The following is a 19,879-nucleotide window of genomic DNA, read 5'->3' on the forward strand; positions in this document are numbered from 1 at the left end:
CCCTAGTGGCTTGTTCCAGGGATGGTGAAGGCTTTCACTGGGAGAGTCGCTCCGGTCCCCTACCTGTGGCCTGGTCTCAGACTTTACCCTGGCCATGTAAGGTGCTCCTCCGGAGCTTCCCTGAGAGAAGCAGCCTGGGCCAGTGGGAGGAGGGGATGCTGCTGTGGGGCTATTTCAGTGTCTCCCTACTGACCCACCCCTGCTTTCTTTGCTCTCCTCACAGGCTGACGCCAAGATGGTGTGTGATGTGGTAAGTCGGATGGAAGACACGGAGCCCTTCTCTCCGGAGCTGCTCTCCGCCATGATGAGACTCTGGGCAGACTCTGGAATACAAGAATGTTTCAACCGTTCCCGAGAATATCAGCTTAATGACTCTGCCAAATAGTGAGTCCCATGGCATCGGGGCGGCTGTGGCCACAGAGCAGGGAGATTCGGGGGAATCCTGTCAGTTGTAACAGGGGGGAAAGCCAAATGCGGTCAGCCTTGGAAGGGGAAGGGGGCCCAGACAGGCAGAGACGGTGGAAGTGAGGAGAAGGGAAATTTAAAGTCCTGTCACATGTTAATATTACACAGTGCAGAGTACGTCATAACCCAGAGATGGCATAGAGCTCAGCAACCCTATTTCTATTGAGGACCCCTAGCAAACGGGAACCATGTAAGGAAAAAAAAACCCAAACCTCTCTTAAGGTGATCTATTTGTTTTCCCATATCCACTTAGTTTTAAATATAATGCTAGGGCCCATGAAATTCTAATAAAGAAATCTGGCAAGAAATGAAAGCACATACTTCATTTCTACAACTAGATAAAGCGGGAAAAAGAAGAGAAGAAACAGAGAAGGAGTCAACAGAGACAAAGAGAGACATACACACTCATCTAAGCTATTTAAGATGGTATTACTAAAGAGTTAAAAAAAAAAAAACTTTGAAATCACAGAATCCTTAGGATCATAGATTTAGAGCTAAAAGGAATCAGAAAAAACATCTACCCCAACCACTTCATTTATAGATTGAGTTGCATCTTTGTAGTGTTGGCCATAAATGGATATCTCCTTTTCACACTTTACAAGCTGGATAAAATCAAACTAAGGATCAGATCTTTTGGACTGTAGGTCTCAAATCCCTGGCACTAACTCCTTGTAATTAATGACTTTAAGATAAAGTTCTGCTATCTGAATTCCCAAAAAGTTCATCAATATACCACAGAAGCTCTGGGGCCTGGTAATTTATTTACAGCAACATAAATACATTCAAACTAAAACCCTATCAACCAGTATATCCCAACAGCATTAATCCAAGTCACCTAAAAATAATTTAACCTGAATCCAGTACTTGATACATAGTAGGTCTTAGTAAATGCTTTTTGATCTATCTTCCCCCCACCTTTACCCATTCATCATTGTCCAAATATATATCGTATCCTGGCAGGAATGGCACTTCGGTGTAATAAGTAGTCAAAAAGGGATTTCAGTGAGGCAGAGAACACCTGGGTACTAAATCTGTAGACCTAGACCTTTAACAGAGCATGAGCCCAAAACTTGTCACTCCCACAAGACCAGTTCTTCAAGTCACTGCCCAGTGGACCCACAGAGGCGGCCCAGGTTATTTATATCACTCAGAGTCCACTGCCAATGCCAGAATTGTGGGTACCAGATCCTGGTCTTAAACTTGAGGTCCATGACATGCAGACAATGTCTCCACAGAAAAGGGAGACTGCAGCTTGCCCCTCTGTAATGGCACCCCTAATAACAATATTGTGCTGGACAGGTTTAATAGTCCCCTCTGGCGGGCTCTGGGGTATTCTAGACAGGGTGAGTGTATTAGCCTGGAGCCATTAGATGGTGTTTTGTAACATACAACCTCCCTCTTCTGCACATCTTAATCTGCAACATGTCAGGAGAGAATTCATGGTTTTCATGTTGTAATACGCTCCTGTCCTAAAGGTCTTTTCACAACATCTGCTCTAATCAAAACATCTGATTCCCTGAAATTTATTTCACCCAAGGACAGCCTTTAACTTGGGCTGGTGATGCCTAAGGGGTTCTGTCTGGAAGACATTAGATCCCCTTGCCCTCCACCAAACCCAACATCCCTGTAGGTTGATCTGGAAACATAAGGAGGAGATTCAAACCATAGACTCACAGACAGAGCTGGGAGGATCCCTAAGACACAACATTTTAGAGAATGGAAGCAACCTTAGAACAAAAAATGTCAGTGCTCAAAGAGACTCGGGAGACCATCCGGCCTACCCCTCTCATTGGAGATGAAGAGAAAAAAGTCATATTGAGTTAGTGAGAGAACCAGGACAGGGACCCGGGCTTCTAATTAATGCAAGCCTCGTTCTGAGCCCCCTGAGCTCATGCTTTAGACCCCAGCCCTACCCACTAAGCGGTGGCTTCATAATTTCCCCTGGGATCGGCAGTAACCACAGTCATGCTCCGAGAGAACCCTCTCCTTCTGGGATTCAGAGTAGCTGCCCCTTGGAAACACCATTATGGAAAGCGCTTGACTAGCTAGCGAAGATGGGGACCAGTTCTCAGAGCCCGGGACAGGTTCCACAAGGATCCCCACCCTTTCCTCACATGGCTCTTCCTGCCTCCTGGGGCTTCATCCTTCCCCGCTGTCTGACGCGCAAACCCTGCCTCTCTCGGCGCTTTCTCCTCCCCCTTCTGTGCTGTAAGAGGAGTTTGCTCTAGGCTGTGACTCATTCCTCCAGAGCCCTTCCTGAGCCTCCAACCATGCGGTGCCATGACATGCAGTATCGATAACATTACGCACGAGCAGGTCCTGCCCATGAGCCGGGAATCTATACCACACGGTCCCAGGATACCCCGGGGGAAGTGGAGGGAATACAGTCTGGAAACAGCAGCTGCTGGGAAGTGCAAATTATACAGCAGCTACTGAAGTTAAAAAAATCTTCCCCCAAATTAGAGCCGACTTACGTCTAGTCGCCCGCAACAGAGGGCTTTCTGCTCCATCTGACACCAGCTACGGTGCCCAGCTTGTTGCTAGAGGAGACGCTCACAGACTGAAACAGGAGGGCACGGCCCGAGTCACCTGTGCTCCTTAGCTGCCCAGAGCAAGACCAGGACGAGACTGGACTTCTATAGTTAAACAAATTCACGTTGAGAGCAGTGCTCAGATTCGTGTATGAACTTTGACACGTAGTCCTTGTAGGGGCTGAAGAACTGTGATCTCTCTTCAGCCTAGATTCTATCCCTGGCTGTTCCCTGCCGGTGAAAAGCCCGTTCTCTGCCCAGAGCGTGCCCATTGGTGGGCTAGTTTCTGGCCTACCAAGTGTAGGGCAGCCTGTCCAGAATTCACAGCCGGGAACAACTGCCCTCCATCAGGGAATTAGACTTATCCCCCCCACCATACTTCTGTTGTCTGCCCGAAGGGGGAAAGAAGCGTTAGCCCAGGTGTGAGATTTCTGTTTGTTGGAGCAGCTAAGTACCCGTCCTCAAGTCAGAGCACCTCAGTTCAAATCCTGCCTTGGACCTTTAGATTTGCAATTCTGGCCAAGTCACTTAAATCCCATTGGCTCAGATGTTTGTTGAAGTGAATGAGAAAAGCATTTATTAAGTGTGCTTAGTAAAATACTCTACTAAGAGCTAAGAATACAAATAGAAAAAATAAATAAATAAAAAGAATCCCTACTCATATTCCTGTAGGTTGAAATCTGATGACAGGAGACTCCTAGATTCCAATTCTGGCTTTGTCACTGGCTTGTTGTATGACCATAAGCAAGTCAAACTTTTTGAGTTTTAGTTCTTTCATGAGTCAAATAAAGATAATCCCTGACCGATCAACTCCAGAGAGGTCCTGTGGGTAGTGATCAAATGAAGTAATGCATGAGAAAGAGCTTTGGGAAATATACAGTTCTATTCAAATAAAACATTATTATAAAAATAACAGTTATGATGCCTTACATTTCTGAAGTGCTTTAAGCACTGAAGGCTTAGAACTGCCTTATGAAATAGTGAGTTTCTCCTCACTGGACATCTTTAGACCAAGGCTGATGACCACTTGTCAGGTACAGATTGGACTCTATCTTTTCTGAAGTGCCTTTTAATTCTGTGATTCAGTGTTTCCTTGTTTCTAGTAGTTATTTTCTTCACAACAGCCTCATGTGGAGGGTAGGGCGAATTTTATTATACTCATTTTATGATGAAAAAACTGAATTCACAAAGACTAAGTGAATTGTCCTAGAGCTTACACATACTCACCTCTGGCATTCTGACTTCAAGTCCAGTGTTTTTTCTGCTATATCATGATTCCTTATTCTTTATCACTTATTAGCTCATACTTATATAGTTCTTGTGTGCTGTTATTTGTTCTGAGCCCTTAGCTGCTATAAATATATATAGATATAAAATCTGTGAAATTTATAATTTTTAAAAGCCTATTCATAAAATAAAAATATTTAAAGTATTCTGTTAAATGGCTGAAGGGATGAGTGCTGAGGAGGCTCACATTGTTTTCTAGGACCCTGACTCCAAACCCAAGCACTTCAATTCCTTACTCCAGGACAGGTGCCCATCTACGGGATTCCCACCTTGGGCTGGGAACTCCACAGTCTGGCACTTCTTTTGGAGTGACTGCAGGGAGAAGGTCAGGCGTGAAGGAGACAAGGGAGAAGAAGGGGGACATCCAAAAGCCCCAGACCAAAGTGTTGCTGGCTTGGGGAGAGCCTGGGAGGCCTCTTGGTAGCGTTAATGCTGCATCTGGCCACCAGGTGGTGCGTGGGAGAGGACTTTTAGCAAACTGAATACAAGAAAGAAAGAAAACAACCTCCTAGAAGCCGGAGCTTAGGAGACCTGGTGGAGCTTCCTTTGACATATGAGAAAACAGGCGCCAGGAGGAAACAGGCCTGGCGGCCCAGCCAGCACTGCCCACTCCTGGTTTTACACAGAGACGGGAAAGAGGAGCCAGTCTCCCCAGATTCCCTCAGAGGACCCTGTTTTGAATTGGTTCCTGACATAGTCAGTGTGAGCTAGTCACTTCCCTCTGCCTCAGTATTTCCATCTGTAAAAAGAGGCAAGTGGACCACGTGTGCCCTAAGGGCCCTCACACGCAGTACCAAAAATGATGAGATACAAAAGTGGGGAGTCTTCTGGGATGAATCCACAGGCTCCCATCATCTCCAGGTCAAGCAGTAAGGCTTTATTCTATAAGGGGGGCAAAGTTCCTAATGAACGCACAATTAACAAGAGGGGAGGTAGGACCTTTTATGGGAAAGACCCAGATCGGGGTCGGCTAACTAGGCTAAATGTATGTATCAGTAAACCTTGGCCATCCTGTTTAGACAAAATAGTCTCAAGAGCTGATGTCTATAGCTTAAACTCCAGACCACTGTGGACGTCAGTAAATTTCTAAGCACTGAAGGCTCTATTACAAGAAAATGTCAGTATGAGATAATTCTACAACTTGCTCCTCACTGGGGCCCACTCAGAAACTGGGTTGCTACCAGGGACGTGCTCTTTTGCTGGAATCCACTCACCCCACTACTTCTAGTCCTAGATCTGTGAGCCCATGATCCCAAAGGCCAGCTTTTATAAGCAGCAAAATAAGACTATCTTCAGGACTACCCTGCTCTTCTTTGGACATACTATTTATTACTCAACAGAGAAAGAAGAGAATGTTTTTGCTAAAAGGTTTGGGGGGGGGGGGTTTGGTTGTTATTTGGGGGGATTTTTTGTTTGTTTTTTACCACAAATTCCTTTATATAGTCAGCCCTTCTATGACAGCATTCAAAATTCAGTTCCATTTTGTAAGCATTCATTTGTCATTAGACCTTTCAAGAAGACCATATTGAATTTATCCTAAGGAGGCAGGAATCTTAGGAATAGATGATTGATACACTCATAGGCCCATAAGATTTAGAACTAGGAGGAACCATAAAGCTCATGGGATATGTGTGATGTTCTGAAGAGGAACAGATTCCCAAAATCTTCATCTGTAGTATCAGTGAGTCTTAGCCTATCATCACAAAGAATGCCAACTTCCTCTTCAGTCTATTACCCCCAGGATCAGCCAATCAACAAGCATTTATTATATATGCCAGCCACTGTGCTAGGTAACCCCTAAGATACAGACAAAAAGGAACCAATTTGTGCTTAGAGGGACCAGCTCTGATTTCCTGGAGCTCCTGTCCGGTTTCAGCCTTGAGTCAGATATCTATTCAACCATTTACTACCCTCCTTTCTGGCTCCCTTTTGCTCAGTGGAGAAAATCTAATTTAGCCACTATCTCAGAAACATCAGGAGGAGTTTTCATATTAGGATCAACTAATGAACAGGACCTGAATGTGGGTTGAACAGAAGTGATGATGTCACAATGCCTTTGTACCATGGCCAAAGGAATTGAAACCCATGACAGAAAGGGACAGCAGTAGGGCAAAGGGGTGCAATCATGAAAAAAAAAAAAAAAGAGAGAGAGGGAAGGATTTGGATTCGGTTCAAATCTGAGCCCTTTTAATTACTCCCAGGGTGACCTTGGGCAAAAGGCAAAGTTCCCTTGGGGGAACTAACAAATCCAGAATTTGAGCCATGCCTTTTGTTTCCAAATCAGTGTTTTTTCCTCTGCACTATAGTGACCCTTCTCAGGTGAGGCCTACCCTATCCCCAGCCCAATCAATCAATCAAGATTTAAATCTTTACTATGTGCTAAACCATCAGGCAGATTATCTTCCTCTTATTCCTCTCCTACCCTTATTCTTGACTTCCTCCAAGGGAGGACTATCAATAGTCCCCTCCAGAAGAGAACACCCTGCACATCTGGAAGCCAGCTATATAAAGGAAATCTTGTTTTTTCCCTGGCTCAATCATTTCTCCACTCCCTCACGCCCAGATCGCCCCCCTTATTTTCCACTTCTCCCTGACACTGATCAAGACAAGTCACAATAAAAGTGAGCCAGGAATGCCATGAATATCATGATGCTATGAACAGAACTCTGTACTTGGCATCATAAGTTAGAGCTAAAAGGAATATTAAAAGATATCCAGTCCCATCCTTTCATTTTATAAAATAGGAAACAGATTCAGAAAGGTCATTGGTTTTTTCCAAGATTAGCGTTAGTAGGAAGCAGAGCTGGAATTCAAATCTGGGTCCTTGACTCCAACTCAAACACTCTTTCCCTTGCACCATGAGGCTTCTTCTAGATGACTCAGTTTCATGTTGTTAATGTGTTTGATAATATTAATACTATCTATCTCATGTAGTAGTTGTTTGGGGTTGTTTTTTAAATTCTAAATGAACTTTTAAAACACTCCAAACATGTGAACTGTTATTACTGTTGGCTGTTATTGTTGGTTTTCAGGCTCTTGCCAAAGGCTATTTTTCAAGGTCTTCAGTTACCTTAGCAACCATATCTCAACCTTGCTTTTAATGCACTTGCCTATAGGCCTGAAGCAGCTGGGACCAGTTTTTATCTTTATCACAGTATCATAGCTTTACAACAGGAAGGGATCTTGGAAGCCATCCTGTCCAGCCCCCTCATTTTACAGATGAGAAAACAGATGCCCAGAGCCTTATCATAGTATCACAGCCCTAGAAGTTCTATCACGGAGGCCCAGACTTTTCTTCCAAAGGAATTGGAGAAGGTCCCTGCCACATGAACTCATGTATAATCATTAAGAGGATTGCCCTCGGAAAATGGGACCAGTGTGGAATAGAGTCAAAAAGTCAGGAAAAAAAAATCACCTAGGGAAAGAAATGAGTCCACAGCATCCTGAATGGTGGGGAAGTAAGTAAATAATATCTCCTAAATCTAACTGAGCTTAGAGACTTAATGCAAAAAAAAAAATAATAAAAGCTAGAAACGCAGGCTGATAAGACATTGTTAGAGGGCAAGGAGCTATTTGCTTCTCTCCTATTAAAGTGGAGGAGTTCAACTTAACTCCTCTATAGCTTACGTCCTAGCATAATTTAGTGAAAAGGTCACTGGATTTGGAGAATCTGGATTCATATCCACACTATATTATTTACTTCCCTGTGTAACCTCAAGTAAATTACTTTACCTCTGCACCTCATGTATAAAATGACATGACTTCTAAGATCTAAATGCTAGGAGATGCTAATCTATGTGATCCATGTCTTCCTGCCACCGTCAATGACTCTTCCTGTTGCCTTAAGTCTGAACCCTTTCAAAGTCCTGAGGCCCCTAGAAATAAGGTTCTCAATCCTCCAGCTTGTAAGACACAAAACAAACTTTTGCTTCTCTTTCTTTTCTGTGAGGGTCTCAAGAAGATGAGAGGATTCTCACCATCTTGAAAGAGAATTCAGCCAAGTTGTCCTGAAATAACACACCCTATCTCCAGTGTTTATAAGGACTTTTCTTGTAGAATAACAAAAGTTAACCATTGAGAAATAAAGACAGCATAAAAGATGTCAAAAGTCATAAAACTGAATATTAATTCCTTTTTCTAGTTGAATATTAGTAGCTAAATCTGTGTGGCACAAAGCTCTTGTGGGGCTACGCACTTGGATATTCTTTACTTGGATATTCATTACGCATCGACTATGAACATAGCACTGTGTTGGATCCTAAGAAAGAAAGACAAAGGAACCTGAAGAACTTAATTAAAAATACAAAAAACTAAAATACACATTATCACATGTAGTGCTTTAGAAGGTAGCACATAAGTGTTATGGGAGACCCCAAAGAAAGAATGACTCTGGCAGGAATAGCCATGATATCACTGGTCAATCAATTTGTCAACACATATTTATAAAGCATCTAATCATTGGGAATTCAAAATCAAACAGATAAAAACATTCTATTGGCAATGCTGAGGGTCTGCTAAACTTGGAATAGGCTAATAGGAGACATCAGCTCAGACTGGAAGATCAGGAACGATTAAAGGAAGAAAAAATCAAGCCAAGGATGTGTGTAAGACAAGAATCAAAATTAGGAAGGTCATTTCCACCATTGGGAAGGGGGCTTAATTTGTATTGGTCAGAGGCTCCAGTGAGAATCTGTCAGTTCAGCTGAGCTGGTCCTGCCCAGGGATGGTTCCCAGACATACAAGGCAATGAAGCATCAGCAGGCAAGTTTTCTAAGAGTGTCCTCGTCAGATTATATGAGCAAGCTTGTTCCTTTTATGTTTTGTCTTTTCCCAGCTACCTAGACAGCTTAGATCGAATTGGAGCCGGGGACTACCAGCCCACAGAGCAAGACATCCTCCGAACCAGGGTCAAAACCACCGGCATTGTAGAAACCCACTTCACGTTCAAAAACCTCCACTTCAGGTGAGGTCACTGGAAAACACACTTGGCCCATGGTATTTGGAAAGTGTCTCAGAAGGAGATGGGCCGTCCAGATAAACAAGGACTAACTAACTTTATGACCAGAGGTGATCTGGGTAATACAAGTCAAGCTAGTATTAATGCTCCAACTTCCTCCTCCTCCTTCTCCTCCCCTTCTACTCTGCTGCTGCCTTAAGGGAACATAGGCTGCCTTTCAGGTCACTTAGCATGCACAAAACATTGTTTTTTTTAGATATTGGGAAGGTGTGTGAAGGGTTAGAACAAACATGGAGTCTGTCCTCAAGAATCCTGATGATGGAAGTAGGAATTACACACATGGAACAATCAGAGACTATCGAGTCTTATATGTTAAGAGATACGAGAGATAATATAAAATGAATATTGATTGAAAGGAGGAGAAGGGAATAGGTATTTCTAGAGAAGGGAAGATTCAGCAGAGTTATGATGTTAAAGTCAGGTATTTGGAAGACTATCTTTTGGAAGAGAGATTAGGCTGGTTCTATTTGACCTCATGAGGCAGAAGAGCACTGGGTGAATCTGGAAAGAGGCAGGTTTGGATTTGACATAAGGAGAAACTTTCAGATAATTAGAGATAGACTGAAGTGTGTTCCCCCTCCTTGAAGGCTGGTCTTTAGGCAGAAGCAAAATGGCAGCTTGGGTGCCAACCAGAGAAGATAGCTATTGTGGTCTCGTCCAACTTTAAGATTCTCTGTTAAACTAAGAGCCCAGCAAGTGTCTTCAGCAAAAGAGAAATTAATTTGGAGTGGAGTGATCATAAGAGGCTTTAGTGAGGAGGATCATGAGCCAGACCTTGAAGGATGGGTAAGATATGTATAAGTGGAGAGAAAAAGCGGGCAAAACTCCAGATGTGGTAGAAGTACTGCTGTGGGAAATCTAACTTCCAAAGGGAAACAATCAGGTCCCTGTGAGTAGAGCAGATGGTCATTCAATGGACTGAGCAGAATGGGGTGGAGGAGAGAGAGAGGAAAAATACACACCGTCTGCCCTCATACAAGTCCAGATACTTTTAGAAGGCCCCAGTGGGTGACCAGGCTAGGTAGACAGCCAGGAGAAAGGACCATACCTGTCCCACTGCTTTCTGGGTCCTCAAGGGTTCTGTGTTGGGGCCAGCTGACCAAAAGGAGGAAGAGTTCCTCTGGAAGACCCATGTGGAGGGTGTGAGGAGTTGCATGTTGGGTTTCTCAGGATTGAAGGAAGAAACAAAAGAGACGCTCTCCCATTTTCCATTGTTCGCCCAACCTGGATTCTTAAGCTCCTGCTGGTTCTAGTTTTTCACTGACTTCAGATATGGATATCCTTGTGGGGAGACAGGCAGGGCTCGGAGAGTCCTCGTGCAGCCCTCTGGCTTCTCTGGAGGGGTCCCAGGAGTAGTGGCTGAGGTAGGAGGGGCAGGGCTCCTTTGGGAAGCCATGGGAAGCTGTGGTAACTGGCCCGGCTCACCAGGACTGCTGATGACATGTGCTGTAGACCTGAGGTTGGACGACTTGGCCCTCGAGCTCAGTAATCTGCTCCATGTCAGAAGGCCTAAAGCCATGAACCAAGGGGGTCTTGGCCGTACTCCGCCTCTGGCACCCAGCCCCTGAGGGCCCTGATTGCCCTGCCCTTACTGTTGAGGCAGGCCCTGTTACCTAGGCCAAATGTGCCCTGCCCACTCTTTGGACTATGTTTGTGGAGAATGTGATCAAGGCTCTCTGAGGCTTAAAGTCACCTCTTGCTGGCCATCGGCTGGGCCCACCTGACTGGAGTTGGGTGAATCCTGATCATTTCTAGATTCTTCGGGTGGGATCATGGGACCAAGGTCAGGTGAGTCTGAGCTGCTCTCCTTCCAAGGCCCTTTCCAATGTTACTATCACTTAGGGGGCCTGGAAAAGCTAGGAGACGAGCTGACATCAGGCTCTCGGGTTTGTGCTCTCCCAGTTTAATGAGGTTGCAGCTCCCAAGAGCTTTCTCTGCAGGTGGGACAAGGCTGCTCCTGCCTGCCAGCCACCCAGTCTCGCCTCTCTGCCACAGTCAGCACGTTGGGTCATCTGTAGACTACTGCCTCATCATTAGAGCGGTCACCCCCACCTTTCCCTTTGTTTTGATTGAGATGAATGATTAAGCCACTTTGGCTGAAAAATGTGGGGCTTTCCCCCCATGGGGGTCTACTGCTCCTGCTGCCCCTCCCGTACTGAAGGGAATAGGATCAGGGAGTCAGGAAGCGGAGGTCCTAGACCTATTCTGGTCTAACTCACTGGGTCACATCCCGCCTGGGGCTTAGCTCCTTCATCTGCAAAATGAGGATAATATTGACCCTGACTGTCATTTTAAAGGTAATATGACGAGAAGAGAGCTTCCCAAAGTTAATGCCACCATATAAACATGAAGATTTGTCTCTCTTAGCTTGAAAGGAGGGGGCTTCCCACGGTATTTTAAATTGAGGCCCACAGGATTACTGGGGTTCCGAGTGCTCCAAAGGTTGTGTTCTTCTGTATTCTCAAGCTTTGGGGAATGGCCCTGGAAGGGCTGCAGTTGAGAAATTAAATGAGAGGCACTCACTTCTGAAAATGAGTTTTGAGGACGGGAGTCTCTTTTGGCTCGCCCGCCAGGTGTACTCCTGCCTTCAGGAGCATGCCGGGGGAGCAAGGAGCTCCTGGGAGGTGCAGGGCCCGGCACTGGGCCTCCTGGGACACTCCTGGGAAAGTTCTCAGTCCCCTGTTCCCCTCCCCCCGCACATACCGCGTTAGGGGGAAGTGGATGGGGTGAAGATGGGGGGTGCAGAGGGAGACGGAACGCTCCAGCCGCCCGCCTTGGAATCATCCCCTCCTCTTCCCTCTCTCTTTCTGCCTCTCAGGCTGTTTGATGTCGGAGGCCAGAGATCTGAACGCAAGAAGTGGATTCACTGCTTTGAGGACGTCACAGCAATCATCTTCTGTGTCGCGCTGAGCGGTTACGACCAGGTGCTCCATGAAGACGAAACCACGGTAAGTCCACCCGCCGAGGAAGACACTGGCTCTGGGCCTCCTCCTCAGCCTTCCCTGGGAGGTTGGATCCTGGCTAGGGGTAAGTTCTCTGAGTCCATTCCAGAATCGAACCTGGGAGAAGGGAGAAGAAAAAGCCAATTTCAGTTAGCATTGACCCTAAGCTAGGGAGGCCTTTAGTTAAAGAAAGCTGTGGACTTTTGGTTCCTTTTTGACAAATGCTCCTGGTTGTGAATCACCACTTAATGACCAATGCAGGAAAAGGAGGGAAATGACAACACTCAGGAAGGTCTGAGGTGTCCATAAAACCTCCTATAGATTTCTTAAAAGAAGTCAGGCCTCAGAAACAAGAACTTTGTCACTAACCATGTAGTTGATCAGAAAAAAAATTAATCAAAACCTAAAGAAATCAGTCTATAGGCAAATAAGGAAAATAAAATGGAAACTGTGGCTGCAGTAGTCCCCTCTATGACTTTGGAGAAAATTAACTGGTGACTGGTCCTAGTTAGAAAGGCTAAGATCTTCAGAGAGTACTTGATTCTGTCTGCGAGAGAATCTCTGCCCAGACTAACAGTGACTGTGCCACTTATTGTGGCACACTACCAATGAATGTGATACCTTAACTGGCTAACTGACCTGTTTTCTAGATAGAAGAAAATTACTTGTGCTCTCTGGTGCCAAACTTAATCTAGAGCAAAAGTTCTTAACCTGGAGTCCATGTACTTTAAAAAAAGATTTTCCAATAACTTCCAATAATTTATTCCAATATAATTGATTTCCTTTGCAATCCTATGTATTTTATTTTATGCATTTTAAAAAATGTTCTGAGAAGAGGTTCATAGACTTCCCCAGACTGCCAAAGAGTCCATGATGTAAAAAAGATTAAGAAGTCCCATGTCTAGAGAACAGATATAGTTTCAAGTATGGCAAAGCTGACTGCCACCAAAATACCGCAAATTAGTCTTCCAAAACCCTACAAACCATTCCCAGGCCACATCCCACCAGCATACACAGCCTCCCTCAGAGGCCGGCCTACTTCAATCCACATCACACCGTGGAGAGCCAGTGTGGAGGCCTGGATTGGCCTTTGAGCTAGGAAGATGTGAGTTCAAGTTCCACCTCTGAAACTATTAGCAGTTTATTACTTCTCTGGGTGAGTAGTGTAACTTCTCAGTACCCCGGGCAGCTGGCCAAGAGGAGAAGCCACAGACTGGGGACCTTGGCCAATGGGATTTCCCTTGTAGGAAATTCCTTGCACGAGAGAAAATTGCAGGTCCAGTCAAAAATCAACATTCTTACTCCTCACCTCTCAAAACAGCAGCCGTACTTGGAGCAGCCAAGGCAGGGCCGGGTGATCTGAGAACACTGTCAGGAGTATAATGGGGACTGGGGCGACGTGATTTGTACTTTTATGGGAGGGAGGTGGTTGTTCTGTTCCTCTATCTTCAAAATGTGGGGTGAAGAGGCCGTTTCTGTTATCGAGTGAGTCTCTGCGCGCTCCCACCAGCACTGATGATGGTCTGATGATGGGGAGAGGGGGGAAATAGCATGGCATGAGAGACAGGACCCTGGGACCAGGAATCAAGAGATCTGAAGTACAGTGTTGGTGCTTTCACTGATTCTCTGGGCGACCTTGGACAAGTAACAATCTCTCTGTGCCTCATTTTCTTCATCTGTTAAATCAGGACGATTTTTGCCTTGCCTAACTCCCTGTTGTAAGGATTAAAGTCGGCGGTGGTCATGAACACTTTTAAAACATAAAAGTACTTTCAAGATGTAAAATAGGATTAATATTTGTGTGTGTGTGTGAGAGAGAGAGAGAGAGAGAGAGAGAGAGTGCACATTTGGAGAGGAGACACTACTTGGATAAATAAAATGAAGAGTTTGGGTTGTTGGATGATCCATTAGGCCCAATATGCATATCTAGGCAAGTGTCATCCCTCAGTTCTAACCTGTCTCTGAAGCTGGCCTTTCAGCACCATCCTGCCCAAGAAAAGAAGCTTTCTTTGGGTCCTGCTATGACCCCCATAGAGCTGGGCACATAGTGGGGGCTCAGGGGCGGGAGGAATCCCAGCTGTTGTTAAAATTCATTTGTCCTGTGGCTTCTCCTAGTCAGATGCCTGAGCCTACAATCACGGTCTCTGACAGTGAAGAGGGGACATCAGAGAACTGATCTTCTCTTTGTCCCGGTCCACCTGGATTCCTTCTCAGGAAGGTATTGCCCTGGACTTCCTGAAAGCCAGTCAGTTTGCATTATCTTTGGTTGCCTTGGAGAGTGGAATAGAGGGACCAGTCCTTTATTCAATGGATGCTCACTCCTCATCAACATTAACAAAGGGTCACCTCTTAAGGGGCCGTCTCTGGTGAGAAGCAGAGACTGTGAGGGACAATAGGAAGACTGTCGGACCAGAAGTCCGTTGATCTGTCTAGCCGTGGCTATCTCACTATGTAAGTTTGACCAGTCCCCTAATCTCATGCTCCCACATAGTATTTGGATCCTCCCAACCCTTACTGGAATTTGAAGCTGCTTCTGGGGTCTTCCGTTAGCATCTCACCTCCGAGCAGCCCCCTCGTGCTTTGTACTTGCAGAGGAAGCCGAAGCCGCCTAATCTGTGAGGTCTCCCCACCGTGCTTTCGATGTTCAATTCCAGAACCCATCTATGTAAGAGTGAGAGGCAGGCGCGGAGACCATGGGTGTGTAAAGTGGGTTGTAGACAACGTGCACTGTAAGAAGGATGGACAGGGATTGTTCCTACTCACGTGGCATTGTGTTTTTGGAAGCTCCGTGGGCTAGACTGGGCCGGATGAGCAACTAGGAGTTGGAATGATATAGATGGGGCTCGCAGGCCTGACAGGACTGGGCAAAAGATGGGGTGAGATGGGGTGACCTGGGGTCAGGTGTAAAGGGCAAGAGGATAAAGACTGGGTTTCATTGTTACTTTTAATTCATTCTATTGTAATATGTCCGCCTACAAAAAAAGTCCTCATGATTGACCAAAGTGAGTTTATAGTCATATTAATAATGGAAAGGGGTTCTTGGTCGTGGAAGTTTCCTGTAACACAGACATATTTCCAAAACTAAATGTGAGGTTTGGGCTGGAAAAAGTCCATTTTAGAAATGATTCCATAGTGATGACAAGACACGGTGCAGCGCCATGCCATCTGAATAGCTCTACAGGTGACCGGTGCCTCCGGACTAATCCTGATGGATCCCATGTTGTAGGAGCTCCTATCCAGGGTTGTCCTAAATGGGGTGTGGAATCCAAAGTCTCGCTCCAATTCTTAGCATGTCTGGGTAATTGTAGGGCTTGGCAATTTTATTTCATCTCTGCCTCTTATAAGCTGATGACAACATATTTCTCTCCTCATTTCTGTCTTTTCCTTCCTGTCCTCCCCCTCTCCCTTGCCTTTCTAATATTCTTTCTGCCTCTTCACTCCTAACTAGAGCCCAGGGAGAGACTAAAGGAGGAGTAGCAGGGTTGATTGATTGGTTGATGAAGGGGAACAATCCCAGTTCCTTTCTTATCCTCCCTCCTTTAGACTTTGGGGGGAACAAAAAGGAAAGTCTCCTCCCACATTCCTCCCTTCCCAACAGCCTCTCCTCACCTTGTAGGATGTCACTTTTTAAAAAAATTCATGGTGTCAAAAACAAAATGCCCATCTCCAGAAAAGGGATTAAAGAACTCCTACAATGCTTTAACATTCTTCCTTCAATGGGCAAATGGAGCCAAGGGCCAGCAGCACCAGAAATGTCCAGATTTTCCAAGATTGGCCGGTTTGTTTGGTGCCTTTTCATTAGAGACCAAAAGCATTGACTTTGGGCCGGCCAACCCAACAAGGCTTGGAGCCAGGCTGGCCCTACACATGCTTCCCTCCTTACCAGGTTGTGACCTGACTTAGCTCTCAAAGGGTGCTGGAGTCACCTCATTTCCAGAAGTCCTTGAATCCTCTGCAAGTTTTCACTCAGGGCGCTCTGTCATACCTGTGCTTTAGGGGATAGCTAGACGCAGTAAGCACTAACCTCTCAGGCTCCCTGGAGATCTAATCCCTGAGTTTAAAAATGAGAGGTAGAAGAGCAGGTAAAGGGAATGACGAAAGGTAGAGTGAAAAAAGCGAGTCTCAGAGAACCCCCTCTATACAGCACTCATGCATATAGTGTGCCGGATTTGGAGCCAGGAAGACCCGAGTCCAAATCCTACCTCAAATGTGTGATCCTGAGCAAATTAGTCAACCTTTGTCTGCTGATGTGAAAAATTGTGGTAATGATAGCATCTACCTTGCAGAGTTGTTGGGAGGATCAAATGAGATAATACATGTAAAGTACTTTGTATATATAAATGCTATATAAATGTTAGCTCTTATTAATAATTAGCTGTTATCTCTACTCAGAATGGAAGCATTAGGTAGATGCTATGGCTGCCATGGAGGTGGAAAAGATGAGAAAGATATAAATATAGACATATGCACCTTTTATCTACATATACCTGCCACATACACATACACAAATACAGATCTGTAAAATAAGTCTGTGATGTATGAAGCTTGCAAATGTGATAGAGGAAAAAGCATACATGTACATTATTACTCTACTAGCTGCAGAAAAGCACGTACATATAGTCTGTGGGCTCCAGCCGCAGGCCTCCAGCACACACTTGCTCTTTGGTGATTTCCCGGGAAGAAAGGGTTATGAATCCCTCTTTGCTACAAAAAGGAAGAAGAATAAAAGCCTGAGCTGCAATTCACCCATTGGAAGTACCCAAGGGCCTCCCACCCCTGCCTGAGGAACTGCTTCTGGCTAAGATGTGGGCCAGGGACCTATAAAATGAGATACTTTTTCTATGTTCATGTCATACCCACTATCAAAACACAAACTTCCAATGGTGGGGGCCCTGGCCCGTAGCTGGTACCACCCAGGGGCAGAATCCACACTCCAGTGGGGCAAGGCCCCCCACCCTGCCTGCCATCGCCCTGGGACTGAGGGGTGCCTCTCGTCCTTTCCTGGGGAGCACAGCTCTGGCACCAGCCCCTCGATCCCAATGTCTCCAGGCCTCTGCACACCACAGCCTTTCCTCCACTACCTGCTCTTATCTTCCCCAACAAAGACCAAAAGCTGAGCATATTTTGAAAGAGCCACCAAATCTGTCAGGTATGAAGCCCTTCCCTTAAATCAAACCAACCCCATTAAGAGTTGAAAGCAGCAGCGGGTTGGGACGATGCGGGGTGACTTTGCTGTGAATTCCCTTCTTTCCCTAGGAATCAATCACTTTGCTTTCATTTGTCCTTTTCATCATCCTCTTTCAGTCTCCGTTTCCATCCTATAACCCCAAAGCTACTCTGGCTTCTGTGTATTTAAGCCTCGGGACTCACTGGCCAGCAAGTTAATATTCTCCCCAAACCCCATGATATGAACAGGTTAGCCTACTGACTCCCAGTCCACCCCACTGATTTCCACCTATTTTTTTTTTATTATTGTTTCTGCCTTTTGTTCCCCTGATCTTGTATCTTTTTTCCTAGTTTGTTTTGGTTATGTTGTTTTGGGTTTCCACCCTCCCAGCCTTTTCTTGGATTGTCATCCAGAGAAACTCATCCCCTCAAAAGCCACTGATAAATTCCCCTTCAGTCCTTGCCCAGTCAGACTAAAAATGAATCACCCAGTGGGCAGAAGTCACAGCAAGATCATTACGTCAGTACCCCCTTGGTGTCTGCTTCCAACTCTGGATTAATTCGAGGATCTCACCAGTCCTCGGTTAATGATATCCAACTGAATGCGTGCAACCTCCAAACCCTGCTGGCAAAATTGAATGAGAACGTGATCAAAGAAATCTGCATGAGCCATATTTCCACATAGACATGTTCAGTGGGCGACAGTAGTCCTCCTCCCCTTTACATGCATGATGCATGACCACATATATTTAAATATATATGAGCTGGAATCCTTTAGATTCCCCAGCCTCCCCTCCCCATCACGCCCGAAACAGCCCTGCCCCAGCCCTGCTCTCCTTGCCTGTGTGTTGAATGGAGTAGGGACCGCATTCATGTACGTCCGTGTGGACCGTTCTGTACCAGTCCTGTCCAGGCCACACAGCGCGTAGCCTCAATCTACTTTCCCTCAGCTTTTCTCGTTGTCAGTGGTGATTCAGCTGGCTGGGATCCCTCTGCATGTTGGGTCCCGCGGGGAATGGCGCCCTTCCCTTCACGCCCTTCTCTGCTCTGTTACAGAACCGCATGCACGAGTCCCTCAAGCTCTTTGACAGCATCTGCAACAACAAGTGGTTCACAGACACCTCCATCATCCTCTTCCTGAACAAGAAGGACATCTTCGAGGAGAAAATTAAGACATCACCACTGACCATCTGCTTTCCCGAATACACAGGTGAGTCAAAGGCCGGGGACATCTAATTGAACTGACTTCTTCAGGGAGCAACAGAAAGTTTAGGATTAAGGATCAGCTCTTAATTATTTGGATTCATTCAATAGAACAGCAAAAACCCCCAAACAGCAGATAATCCAAAATCTTGCCTGGAAAATGTATGATATCTAGGGTTTGAGTGCAGACTTCTTCCATGATGCTATTTGGCCCGAATGAATATAAAATGGGCATAGGTGGTCAGCAGCAGAGAAGTGACCACAGAGCCAAGAAGCATGGGTTTCAAGTCCTGCCTCAGGTCCTTACTATGAGGTCTTGGGCAAGTGACTTAACATTTTAATGCTGTAGGCATTTTTTTTCCTTGAGGCAATTGGGGTTAAGTGACTTGCCCAGGGTCACATGGTAGGAAGTGTTAAGTGTCTGAAGTCAGGTATGAACTCGGGTCCTCCTGACTTCAAGTTGGTACTCTATCCACTGCACCATTAGCTGCCCCCATGAAATAATTTTTTTAATCCTTTAAATTGACCTTCTTTGGTAGTGGGAAATAATCTGGGAACTAGGTGGCACAGTATATAGAACTCCAGGCTTGAAGTCAGGAAGACTCAAATATAGATTTCAAATACATATATATGAAAAATGATTATATGTAATGAGGATAAGCTAGAAGCATTCCCAATAACATCAGGGATGAGACAAGGATGCCCATTAACACTACTACTATTCAATATTGTACTAGAAGTGTTAGCTTTAGCAATAAGAAAAAAAAAAAGAAATGGAAGGAATTAGAGTATCTATCACTATCTTTTTTTAACTATCACCCTTTGCAGATGGTATGATGGTATATTTAGACAATCCTAAAGAATCAACTAAAAAACTACTAGAAACAATAAAAAACTAGCAAAGTTGCAGGATACAAAATAAACCCACATAAATCATTAGCATTTCTGTATGTTACCAACAAAGTCCAGTAGCAAGAGACTGAAAGAGAAATTCCACTTAAAATAACTATAAAACTATAAAATATATAAAATATCTGGGAGTCTATCTGCCAAGACAAAGCCAGGAACTATATGAACATAAATACAAAACACTTTTCACACAAATAAAGTTAGATCTAAACAATCAGAAGACTATCAAGGGTTTGTGGATGGCTGAGCCGGTATAATACAAATTAATTTAAAACAAAATTAATCTACTTATTCTGCGCCATACCAAACTGCCAAGAAATTACTTTATAAAACTAGAAAAAATAACAGCAATCTGGAAG

General features: G+C 45.0%; 1 protein-coding gene across 3 annotated transcripts in view; it reads left to right on the top strand.

The window, feature by feature from the left end:
- GNAO1 (G protein subunit alpha o1) overlaps nucleotides 1-19,879 on the top strand; it is a 250,072-nt gene that overhangs the window by 198,581 nt on the left and 31,612 nt on the right. For 2 of the 3 annotated variants that reach the window (XM_051979874.1, XM_051979876.1), the window contains exons 4-6: nucleotides 224-384; nucleotides 9,118-9,246; nucleotides 12,119-12,248. In XM_051979874.1, the coding sequence (XP_051835834.1) occupies nucleotides 224-384; nucleotides 9,118-9,246; nucleotides 12,119-12,248 (420 nt within the window). Of the gene's footprint in view, nucleotides 1-223; nucleotides 385-9,117; nucleotides 9,247-12,118; nucleotides 12,249-18,464; nucleotides 18,619-19,879 lie in introns of all 3 variants that reach the window. The other variant, XM_051979877.1, reaches the window with a different exon arrangement.

The sequence above is a fragment of the Antechinus flavipes genome, chromosome 2 (genome assembly GCF_016432865.1).
Source record: "Antechinus flavipes isolate AdamAnt ecotype Samford, QLD, Australia chromosome 2, AdamAnt_v2, whole genome shotgun sequence".
In the NCBI taxonomy this organism is placed as follows: Eukaryota; Metazoa; Chordata; class Mammalia; order Dasyuromorphia; family Dasyuridae; genus Antechinus; species Antechinus flavipes.